Below are 12,996 nucleotides of genomic sequence, written 5' to 3'. Positions count from 1 at the left end.
TAGAAGCCCCATGGATATTGTAGAAAAGTTGCAATTTTTCTTTAGCGTGTGAATGCGATTAATGGATCCATTGTCGACATTTGCTGAAAAGTGCAGGCCCATTTTCCATTTACTTGGGTATCCATTATATGTTTACGACACACCTTGCCTGTAGGTGGCGCTACAGATCAAAGCAATGCCGGTCTCTGGAAACGGAGGATTTGGTCGTCATTAGCCCTATTCGGACGGGATTAGTGTCTCCAGGGGACGTTAGATAATTTTACGCAACATAGACGTACCCATTGATATTAATCTCATCCTAAACGACCATGTCTGCGTTTTTTACGCGCCACCTCAGGGAAAATTACGGAGCAAATTACGTATCGTTTTTCATTGGACGCGGTGGTACTCCGATCAATTTCATTCCGTCGGAATTGAAACCTTGTTTTGAAACCAGTGAGCTGTATATATGTCTCATCGCACAGACATTTTGACGGCTATCGGGTACAGCACGGTCGTTTTTACAACTATTATCATCCTAAAGCACAGCGATACAAACTTGTTCCGACATTCTGCTGGATATCATGGAAGTCTTCCAACAAGACTTCACTGGCACGTGTGGCATAAAAAAAAAAAAACACGGTACCAATTATAATACCTGCTAACATCCTATTGTCATTTAATGTCATCAAATAAATAAATATAAAATGAAAATAAATCAATGAAGAGATCGCAATCATTCAAACTGCTCAAATTAGCCACTGTATTAACAGCCATATTTACGCAAGAGTAATCACAGGGCCGCTCGGGATGCACACACCTGGGGACTCCCCACTCCCACCTGCGCAATATCGGGGAGAAACAACAAGGATTCCAATACCATCCGAGTCGGTACATGAAATGACAGACGCCCCGGCGTAGTAATGATCTCAGACGTCGTGCGGGGAAATTAACCTCGCCGAAATAGGGGTTTACAGAACAGGCGGAGGTGCAAGTATGGCACCTTCACGGCTCTACTCCGTGGGTGCGCAGCAAGGGCCGACACGCTTCAGGATTGTGTGCCAACTTAACTGCTCTGAATTATTGAATTAGCTATTGAATTAGCTAAATAATGTCTTGATCAGACATTTGTATATGGACCAGTTGTAGCAGCTACTGCTCGTGTGTATCGTCAAGATTTTACTCTGCTCAACCAACACCATTTCCAGAGTGGTCAACAAAAAAAAAAATTTGGCAAGAGAAAAAAAAAATTGGGGGCACGGATGGTGCAGTGGGTAGCACTGCCGCCTCACAGCAAGGAGGTCCTGGGTTCGAATCCCCGTCGGCCAGGGCCTCTCTGTGCGGAGTTTGCATGTTCTCCCCGTGTCTGCGTGGGTTTCCTCCCACAGTCCAAAGACATGCAGGTTAGGCCGATTGGAGAGTCTAAATTGCCCGTAGGCATGAGTGTATGAGTGTATTGTGCGTGTGCCCTGCGATGGACTGTCGACCTGTCCAGGGTGTATTCCTGCCTTTCGCCCAATGTATGCTGGGATAGGCTCCAGCCCCCCTGCGACCCTGATCAGGATAAGCGGGTTCAGATAATGGATGGATGGAAAAAAAAATTTGGTTGGAACAAAACCAGCCCTCCAGGAGTGGACCCAAGATATCTAGATGCAACCATTTTTTAGGGGATGCGTGCCATGAAAATACGGTCATATTGTGTTTATTGTCGCATACAAGAAGCAGTTACACCCCCCCACTGTTCCTGACGGGTTGGTTTTGGTTGGTGTGTGTGGCGTGAATGAAATTGTAAAATGCTTCGGATAAAAGCGCTGTATAAATGCAGTCCATATACCAGATATGCAGTTGCCAAACGTGAGGGTTCATTGAAGGAAGCGAGGTTCCCCGTCTAAGCCTTCCAGCCTGAAGGACAAACTCCGCCAGAACTGACCCTCCTCGACGTGAACACACACCCCAACCCAGGGGCCGGAAACCCTGGTCCTGGAGAGCTGCAGGGTGTGCCGGCTTTTGTTGTTACTCAGCACTTAATTGATCAATTAAAACAGCCGATTACAGATAACTCGCCTCACCTGGTTTCTTGGGTCGGAATCGGTTGCTGGTATTAAGGCGAAAACAAAAAACAGTCACACCGTGCAGCTCTCCAGGACCAGGGTTTCCGACCCCTACCCCAACCCATAACAGAACAGGCTTTATTAGGCGTCTTGCTTAGGGAGAGTTCGACACAGAAAAGGCGTCAACATTTCTACTGGCCTGAACTCGCAGATTTACAGAACGGAGCTCAATTCATCCCCAACGGCCCCGTCCCCCCCAAAACTCCAGGTTGCATACTCGTCGTCAATAAAACGAGTCTGAATAAAACCCCCATTCCTGCAGAAGAGCAGTTCTTGCAGCAGGCGCCCATTACGCAATTCAAGTACCGATGTCAGAAATGCAAAAAAATGGCAGAATGCAAATACAGGAGCGGAAAAACGAGATGACAAATCGTGTAAATAAGCAGTTTATTGAATACTGCCGACTTAAAATCACACTGACGTGGACTAGAGCCCTGCAGTCTTACCAGGCAAACAGAGACTCGACCTCATGGTACTTACATTTACAAATTTTCAAAAAAAAAAAAAAAAGTGGCAAAAATACAGCACATAATGTAGTCAGTTGGATAAGCACAGCACATCTACAACTGGGGCAAAAAGGCCATTTATGTCAGGTACACAAACTTAACTAAAACAAAATCCATCCTTACCCAGACCATTCCCACCCCCCCACCCCCACCCAAATACACAAAAGCAACCCAGGCACCGCCCCCCCGCCACCCCCTCCAACCAATCGCAGACGTCTTCAGTGAAGGAACTTCCAAACGTTGAACTCTTCAGTAATGACCTGCAGAACACATACAAGTGATTAACCATCAACCACTAAACCAAATTAAACTGAAGTGAGAAACATCCTTTCTATTTAAACCGATCTCTGGACACAACAGGAATAGTGCATTGGGCTGAGTCATTTCAATTGAAGAGGGTGGTCACGTAATCAAAGCCTACACTGATATTAAAAGATTTGCGTTAAAACATTGTTACAAGACCATTGTAAATCCCTTCCTATCATTGAAAAGGGCTCACTGACATGCTGACACATCCCCTCTGCCTGTGTTTATAGTCCTTAAATTCGAGTTTAAAAATATACTCTACTAAAACATCGCATAGCTGTACAATAATTCAAGCTCATTGGTTGAAAATTGGTTGAAGCTGCCACAGCCAGGAGCATGTCAACATCGGCGCGTTCAGAGAAAGGGGGTGGGATAAACCAGTGTCGTGGTTTGAGGGTGTTTGTTACTGCAATTCCTCTCGACCATTAAGAGCCCTAATGAAAATGACCTAATTTTACCTTTAAACTGATCTCGGGATACGACAGAAACAGCGTATTGGACATTTCAGTTGAAGAGGGTGTCAGAATCAAGGCCGACCCGGATCATGAAGCCCACAGCAGCTCATGAGCAGTACTTACGGGGAGAGTAGGAGCGCGATCGAGACCTGGATCTGTAGGCCCCGCGGCTGTAATACGGAGAGGGGGATCTGCGTCTGGAGGAAGAGCATTACATTACATTACAATGACATTACAATGACATGACATTACATAATGTAATGGGGGAGGCTTGTAGCGTAGTGGTTAAGGTACATGACTGGGAGCCACAACGTCGGTGGTTCGAATCCCGGTCGAGCCACAATAAAAATGATCCGCACAGCCGTTGGGCCCTTGAGCAAGGCCCTTAACCCCACATTGCTCCCCGGGCGCTGCACTGTGGCTGCCCACTGCTCCTAGGTAACTAGGATGGGTGAAATGCAGGGGTTCAATAAAAGGTATATTATTATTATTATTATTATTACTACATTACATTACATGTCATTTAGTGGCCTCGGCTATCCAAAGCAACTTGGTTGATTAGGCTAAGCGGGACATAGTTCCAGCAACAGCTGTGTGGACCTTATCGTGGCTACACCGGGGATTAAACCACCGACCCTGTGGGTCCCCAGCTGTGAACCTTAACCACTAGGCTACAAGAGCACAAGCAGTTCAATTAACCAGTCCAAAGATAAAAATAAAAATCACAAAAAGTATCTGCCAAGACACGAAACTAGTAAAACACCAACTTTCATTTTAAAAACAGCCTGAATAATAAGTCTAAAAATAGGAAGCAAAACATCACGTGGCAGGATACAATCTCGGATTCACATGCCAGCAAGTACAATGATTACAGCAAATCAAGGTCCCTAAAAAAACTGCACTTTATAAATTCTATTCATGATATACTGCAGGAACATCTTGCACATATTACAACAATTTGCCCAAGACCAAAATACCATGAAAACATTAGTCACTGAACAGTAGAGAAAATCTTTATTATGACTAAAAATATGTGCTGCAATAAATTCAGACCTCCCACCAGGCACTAAACTTCAAGGACGAGAAGTTAGAAAATATTGTGAGTCCATATACCGTGTTAGATTTTACTACATACAGTACTTGCACATTAATTATACAACAAATTACATGAATTCTCCATCTCATTAGCAAAACACGTTTGACTAGGGACTGCGCAAGCACTGGACACATTCAGCAGAAATAAATCCTCTCACACGGATATACCTTGTTTTGCCTGGTTATTATTAAGGGAGAATTATTTCTGAGGAACAGTATTAAAAGAAAATCGCGGAAAAAATTTTTTTTCCAGGGCAACGGCCAATCGGGCCCTAATAAACAGACGAGGTTCCTGGGGTTACCGGCAGTGCTTGAAGTGGGCCGGTACTCACCGGTACGCAGTACCGGAAGTTCTACATTTTACTCTGCGGAGTACCGGCACACTCACACTGTGCTCTGACCACTGATCTGAATCCTCGTTGCTTCAAACGGGAACCGGCAAGGGTTTGCGGCTACCGGCCGATACACTTTCCAACACGTGAATAAGGAGTACTGGCACTTGTTTTTTTCCCCACTTCAAGCACTGCTTACCGGTAAGATCTGTAGTAGTCGCGGTCGTCGTAGCGATCGTACCCGCGGTCGTACCCGCGGTCGTAGTAATCCCGGGAGTAGCGGCGGCTAGCGCTGGGTCCTCCTCCGCTGCTGCCACCTCCTCCGCCACCTCCTCCCCCACCTCCTCCTCCGCCGCCGCCACTGCGGAAGAAGGGAGACCCTTCAGGGTTAGGCGCCCGCGCTCCCGTTAACCCGCACCCCCATCAGGACACCGGCAACTTGACCGACTTTACTGTCCATCACAAGCTATCCTTTTTAAACAGTTCCGACAGCACAACAACACCACGCGCCCGAAAGCCCAACGCACATAATACTAATTCTTCCCGAAGGATTAATTTATTACACTCAGTTTTGCGCCATGTACTTTTCCCCCCCCCCAAAGTTAAGGGCTTGCATCAGGGATCATAAAAATCCAGCCCGGGTTTACTTTTCTCCCGGGTGATTAACTGAATTGGTACCACCGATTGGCCCGACTCCCAGGCAAAGGGAGGATGGAAAGCCATCGGTTTCTCAGCCTACGTACAAGGACCGTCACCTGAGGATTCCTGGCTTAAACAATAATCGGGACGCCAAATACGGCAAGCACGGCAAACTTGAGCGAAAGGCAACTCGGGTCATGGCTCCAAACGGGCGTCTGAGGAGGTTAAAAGCACCCACTAGGTCGGCCGTCCCATGTAGATGCCTGGCGTGGGGGTGTGTGGCCTCTTCGTGATCGAGAAGTCCACTCTGATCCTCCGACCGTCCAACTCCATTCCGTTGGCACGCTCCTTAGCCTTTAAAACAAAACAAATAAACTCAAACCACAAATTGGAACACCTGCACGCATGTAATGAACAAAAATATAAATGGTAAATGATCCTGTTTATGCTGCAATTTGATCCCCATCGTGGCTAGGTCTCATTCATAAAAGAGGTTTTAATCTCAATATGGCTTACTGGTCAAATAAAGGTTAATATTCTCATTCACCCATTCATACACTCACACACAAACGGTGATTGGCTGCCATGCAAGGTGCCAGCCAGCTCATCAGGAGCATATAGTGCTTTAGGTGTCTAGCTCAGGGATACGTCAATGCACCCAGGGCGGGAATCGAACCGGCAACCCTCCGACCGCTCTTACTGCCTGAGCCAGCGTGAATCGAACCGGCAACCCTCCGTCCGACTGCCAGACAACCGCTCTTACAGCCAGCGGGAATCAAACCGGCAACCCTCCGACCACCAGACGACTGTTCTTACCACCTGAGCCAGCGGGAATCGAACAGACAACCCTCTGACTGCTCTTACCACCTGAGCCAGCGGGAATCGAACAGACAACCCTTCCGAAAAGCCGACGTGGGCGGGCGCAGCGGCTCACCTCCTTGGCGTCCTCGCGGTTCTCGAAGTAGACGAAGGAGAAGCCGCGGGAGCGGCGGGACTGCTGGTCGTACACGATGCTGACGTCGCTCAGCGGCCCGTACTTGGAGAACACCTCCCGCAGGTCCCTCTCCGTGGTGTACAGGCTCAGCCCGAACACGCCCAGGCAGCAGTTGGGGTCCGGGTTGGCCTACGGAGCGGGGAGGAGGAAAGCGCAGGCATTAAAAAAGGCGCAATAGGTAGAGATGCGCGTTAAAAAACATTGTTATAAGTCCATTGGAAATCCCTTCCTAGCGTTGAGAAAGGCTCACGGATGTGTTGACTCACCCCTCTGCCTGCGTTTATAGTCCTTAAATTCGGGTTTCAAAATATGCAGTTGACGGGCCAGTACCAAAACATTGTATAGCTGTACAATAATTCAAGCTCATTGGTTGAAAATTGGTTCTAATTGCCAGACAACAGCATTCCAACATCAGCGTGTTCACACAGTATTGTGGTTTGCCGCCATTCCTCTCTGGCCCACAAAGTCTGAAATTACCTATTGTATGTTTAATGAGTCTGTGCAACCAGCATTTACACAAACTGTCTCAAATAAATAAATAAACGTTGAGCAGTCACACTTACTGCCTTGTGGGTACAAAAAGGGTAAAAAGCAAGGCAGGGCAATTACAAAATCATGTTAGAAAAGAATGAGCTTTCATGCCCCAAACGTCCTGAAGTAAAATGCAGGTAACCTGTCCCTGATTGGGTGACAGGCAGACGAATACACATTATTTTGTATGAACGTGATGTGATCACGGAAACCAAATGGTCACTGTCAGCAAAGCAGACACTAAACCCCCTTGATCATTCAGTACGGGCTTCCTAACCCCCCCCTCCCCTCCCCTCCCCTCCCCTCCCCTCCCCTTCCCTTGATCATTCAGTACGATTGAGGTGTTGAGGTGACCATCCCGAGAAACACTGAAGCAGGAAATGGTACAGTGTAAAAATCGGACCGCGGGGAGAGGAGGCGTTTCGGGCGGCGCTCCTACCCGGTTCCCGACGTGGCGCCGGCGGTTGGACATGGGCGAGTGGGAGTGGCTCCGGCTGCGTCTCCGGCGGTATTCCCCGCTGTAGGAGCGGCTCCGGGAACGCCGGCGGTGGGAGCGGGAGCGCGAGCGGGAATAGTGCCGCCGGGAGCTCCGGTGGGAGCGGGACCTGTGGAGCACAAACCCTTTATCCACAGCGACTTACAGTTGATTAGACCGAGCGGGAGACACAGACACGACTCTCCGCCGGAGCAGTGCGGGGGGGTTAAGGCGGCCTGTAGCGTAGTGGTTGAGGTACATGACTGGGACACGCAAGGTCGGGGGCCCTAATCCCGGTGTGGCCACAATAAGATCCGCACAGCCGTTGGGCCCTTGAGCAAGGCCCTTAACCCTGCATTGCTCCAGGGGAGGATTGTCTCCTGCTTAGTCTAATCAACAGTACACCCCCCTCTGGATAAGAGCGTCTGCCAAACGCCATTAATGTAGGGCCCAACGGATGCACGGATCTTATCGTGGCTACGTAACCAACACAGGCTGGACTCTTGAAACACAACCCATTATGACGAATCAACTACCAGTTTCCACATTTGGGAGCACATTCTGAGCCCTGCGATTTCAGAGCCCGTTGGAGGCAATGCAGGTCCGGGCTGTTATTTAAAACAGCTGAAACTCTGGAGTCATGATTCGTTGCATGGGAACAAGAGTTTAGTCTTTACAACACAACAAAATAAAAACAAACTATTTATATCCATGCAATTTGCAGGCACTCGCCTACAAAAAAAAAAAAGTTCATGACCCTTTCAGTATCAAGCTTGCCATATGGCACTCTAAACCTCACACCTTTTCAGCCAAACAAAATGACTGCTCTACTATGAAGAGCCCCCTATGAAGACCCTACTGAACTCTCTCAACCTTGGGTTTTGGGTGGAGCGACTGCACATTTGGCTTGGGGCTGAAAAGGTTAATTCTATTCAATATTCAATGAGCAAAGAATCACTCAAAACAACCAGCCCGAGTGTACAAACATCAACTTGTAGCATTGGCACAAACACGTATTTTTTTTCTTCTTTTTTATTTTTTTTTAAACGAAAGCGATCCTTACCTAGACTTGGACCTGGAACGGGACCGAGACTTGGAGCGGGAGTGCCGGGACCCCTCCTTGGACGGGGCGGGGGACTGGGCCGGGGAGCGGCTGCCAGACTTAGCCGACCCCCGCGCGCTCACGCTCCTGGAGGCCGAGCGGGACTCCTAAACCAACCACACCACAGGTCAGCACTCGAGCAGCAATGCGCCAGACCACTGAAGACTACAAATCCCATAATGCTTTGTGTAGGCTAATGCATTGATCCTGCAGCACTGGCTTTTGTATCACGTCAACAAATATGTAGTTTACACAATAATTCAGCTAAAGATGATCTGTAAAATGTTGGTTGTAGAAGCAGCCAACATACACTCAGTGAGCACTTTATTAGGTAGACCTGTACACCACCTTGTTAATGCAAATATTTAAATCAGCCAATCATGTGGCAGCAACTAAAAGCTGCCACAGGGGGGCGACATGGCTCAGACAGTAAGAGCAGTCGTCTGGTTCGATCCCCCGCCTGGGCGGTGTCGAAGTGTCCCTGAGCAAGACACCCAACCACCAAATGATCCTGACGAGCTGCTCGGGGCCTTGCATGGCAGCCAATCGCCATCGGTGTGCGAGTGTGTGTATGAATGGGTGAATGGAGAAGCATCAATGGTACAGCGCTTTGGATAAAGGCGCTATATAAATGCCTGCCATTTACCATTTAAACGCATAAAAGCATGCAGACATGGTCAAGAGGTTCAGCTGTTGTTCAGACCAAATGTCAGAATGGGGAAGAAATGTGACCCAAGTGACTTTGACCATAGAATAATTGTTGATGGCAGAGAGGATGGTTTATGCATTTCACAAACTGCTGATCTCCTGGGATTTTACACACACAACAGTCTCTAGTTTGCAGAGAATGGTGCAAAAAACATCCAGCGAGCAGCAATTCTGCAGGCAAATGTGTTAATGGGAGAGCTTAGAGGAGAGGCAGACTGGTGAAAGCTGGCAGCAATGCAAATAACCACACATTACAACAGTGGTATGCAGATGAGCATCTCTGAACACAAACCGCACCAAACCTCTAAGAGGATAGGCTACAGCAGCAGAAGACCCAAGTCAAAAAAATACCGAATAATTGTTCACTGAGTGTATATAGCCTATAAAACTACCAATTTAGATCATTTTTCTGTGGTGATACAGATCAATGGGTATAATTCGCTTATTTAATTTCAACATAAACAAATAAGGCTAACCCTGTATATGGGTGTTTAAATCAGAATAGTGCATGCACGTTTACAATAGAGAAATCATACTGGGATGTAAACTAGTAGTAATTACTTAGCGCAGTGATCTTATCCCCGAACACTTCTCATCTTAACTTCACAACTTCAAAAACATTCCTTTTCTTCTTTCTTCAGTTTCAAATTTCTTACTTCTTTCCTCTTCCCCCATTCCCCAAACTGCCAATACACTACACGTGGGGACTTCCTGTTCCTCCTCATAATTAGCATGCATTGTTAATTCAGCTTGACACTTCAAATTATTCTCATTAAAAAACTTCATATTTGACTTCTTCAGCATTTCTCTTCTTCCAACCTTAACCTTAACAAAAAAAAGAAAAGGATGAATGTATTTATAAAACTACAGTCATAAAATAGCAGCCATGACCCACTTACCCCCTGCAGCACTGAACACTGAATAAACACTCGCAGATTTGAGTCGACCGAAAACAGAGCTGACAGAAAAACCGAATTCCTAGTTATAAGCTACAAAAATGACACTGGAGTAAACAGTTTAAGATTAGGCTTAAAAGTGACTTAAAACGGGCCGCTCGTGTTCTGACGCATGTGCATCCTAAAGAATTTACACATCAGTCGAAAAACCTACCTGTTTAGGAAAGCCTACAAGAGTTTGATTTTTCTTCTGTGTGGAGTAATGATACTTTCCTCTCCTGGTTCCTTGCACATATTGAGTTTAACACGTTGCTCTTAATTTTTTTTGTTGTGCAATGTTCATTTTACAACTAAAAGGTATTATTTATTGACTATTCAGACATGAACTTCATAGGGGAGAGAAAGCCATTTTAAAGACTGCGAGTTAGGCTTCTTGCAGGAAGCTGGGACATTTTATCAGTGGGACAGAATGTTCAGGTGCCCGCAGTTTATCTTTTTCCTTCCAAGCGAGTACAATCAGCAGCAAGAAAGCTCACGACATGACCCATTTAATAGAAAGCAACTTGGCACCGCATTGAATTCAAAATTGAACAGATGCTAAATGGCGCTTTAGTGGCTCAAATTAACATTAACAGCTCTCTCCGTCTGCGGCACGTATACATTTTACCAGTAGCTTCCACGCACAATGGAAGCATCGTGCATCTGGAATTCAGAACGTCTGCTCTAAAACCACACACATGCTAGCGCGAACTATACCGAATAGACCGTTGCTTCTTAAAAGTAGGAACTAACTCTTCCATTTCCAGCCAGAGGAGGAACGTTATCTTCAGTGGAGAATGCGGAAGGATTACTATATTGGTAGTGGTATAACTGGCCACGGGGTTAATGAGAAAAATTACGCTGTACCCTGGCGGAAATCCTTCTAAGTCACTTGCCCTCAATGTCGCGATGAATCACTCGAGGGAGAAATCCAGTCAGGAGGCGATTCCCGTCCCACAAAGCAACAATAGCAATTCCTACAATAATCTTTACAGTATCCTTAATGTCTACAAAGCTTTAAAAGCAAGGGGACACTTTTCTCCGGTGCAGTTTTTTTTTTGGCCAAGTTTGTAAATGTCCTGATGAAGCACTGTTATTTAAACTGCAATAAGAGCCATTCTTTTGAAGTTAGACTTCCAAGTTCCTTGGTCTGCACCTTGCCAAACACAGGGGGCGCCCTCTGCAAGTAAACATGCAATAGCCGGTTGCAAGGCAGATGCTTGTGCGCCAGTCTTAAGTTCTCCACAACTAACTGACCTGGTAACGGGTATTCCCAAACTGTACATTAAACACTAGAACGACGCAAACTCTGAAGGAAAACAATGTGTTCACTTTCCACGATCATGGGGTCTACTTGGATAGTCAGCAAACGCTTAAAGGTCCAAAGCGGACTCGCTCGTCATTTTGGTTTTACCCAGCATGCTATGCAAGAGATCAGGGTTATAACATTTGGTTAACACGAAAGTTGCAATTATTGTCGTTACACATCCGAAATACCTTGAAGCTAAATTAAATTAAGAAAACAATGCCAACTTACCTTTCTCCTATTGAGATGCAGGTTTGTATGCGTAAGACTCGGGGGCGATTTACAAAGTAAATGGCGTTTAATTTACTTTTATTTTTTTAATTTAACGGTAATAATCTCGTACGTAAAAATTAACTGACCGAAGTTCCCATCTTAACGTCAGCAATCCACCATTGCACACTAACGCATGTTCGGCCTTGTTGAAGCGGCAAGTTATGTGCAAAGATCCGGCTTTGCGGTTTCATTCCTAATCCACCATTTCTCATGTATTATATGTAGACAACTGCTATGCATGTCCGAATTGTACCACAGGGCCGTTTAAGACGAGAAACCACGGCTTGTCGGGCCAACAATCGAGAAAAGGCACTTCAATATAAACATCCGATTACGGCTGCATGCGACTAGGTATCAATTTACTGCATGCACGTAATCGCTAGCTAGCTATTGTTCATTATGAACAGTCAGCCAGCGTTACGTTGAGAGAACATCGAGTATAAAATATTAGGCATCCAAGTGTAAAATAAAAATGTTTGTGTAAACTAATATTTTCCCAAAATGTTAAGACCTTAAATTGCGAAACTAGATAGCTTTACCGTGAACCAAGTTAGCTCGCTAACTGGCTTTCAGTTGCTATGGCTAGGCTACGCGGTTAGCGGCAAACAGGCCGCATCCAGACCGTGGGGCAGCAATGTTAACTAGCTAGCTAGATAAACGGAATGCGATAACGTAGCGAAACCATGGTCAAGATTCTACGACTGACCAAGACCGAAATAAAAGTAACGTTACAATCGGAGAAGACGATTATCTAGCTAGGCCCCTGTGATCTACGTTAGGCTGAAGACAGAAATGGCGACGAGAGAACGTTTGTAAATGAAAAGAAGCAATGATACCGTCTAGCTAGCTAACTTACAGTTTAACACACATGAAACCTTAGATAAGAACTCATTTTACGCACCCGCTCAACGAAATCCTTCTCGTTGTCACTCATATCTTCCTGATTGAGATTCTTTTCAATCAATTTATATTACGGCAAGACTGCCCGTTCGTAAGCTGTCTCCTGACTCTCGACGCTTCTTTCTCTTCCACACGGATGAAGCCTCCTGCCAGCGGAAGTGACGAACTGTAATGAATGAAAACGCGCCAAGTGTGGGGGCGGTATTTCCAAACCAGAACACAGACGGTAAATATCGTGAGAAGTTGGGCAAATTTGTGTGTGAATAAAAACTAGTAATTAACCCCTTGAACCCTTGATGTGATTTTGACTTTTTTCACTCTCCTCGTCCCCCCCCAAATTAAACAGGTT

At 46.2% G+C, this 12,996-nt stretch overlaps 1 protein-coding gene across 1 annotated transcript; it reads right to left on the bottom strand.

The window, feature by feature from the left end:
• Positions 1-2,767: 2,767 nt before the first annotated feature.
• On the bottom strand, positions 2,768-12,844 carry LOC133116631 (transformer-2 protein homolog alpha-like). The gene is made up of 8 exons (XM_061226425.1): positions 12,649-12,844; positions 8,487-8,632; positions 7,388-7,553; positions 6,358-6,546; positions 5,662-5,777; positions 4,984-5,145; positions 3,481-3,554; positions 2,768-2,856 (listed from the first exon to the last, which is right to left on the bottom strand). The coding sequence occupies exons 1-8, from the start codon at positions 12,679-12,681 to the stop codon at positions 2,846-2,848; spliced, it is 897 nt and encodes a 298-aa protein (XP_061082409.1). The 5' UTR covers positions 12,682-12,844; the 3' UTR covers positions 2,768-2,845.
• Between the last annotated feature and the right edge of the window lie 152 nt (positions 12,845-12,996).

The sequence above is a fragment of the Conger conger genome, chromosome 17 (genome assembly GCF_963514075.1).
Source record: "Conger conger chromosome 17, fConCon1.1, whole genome shotgun sequence".
Classification (NCBI taxonomy): domain Eukaryota; kingdom Metazoa; phylum Chordata; class Actinopteri; order Anguilliformes; family Congridae; genus Conger; species Conger conger.
The sequence above is the reverse complement of the archived record's forward strand: the minus strand, read 5'-3'. Positions and strand labels throughout refer to the sequence as shown.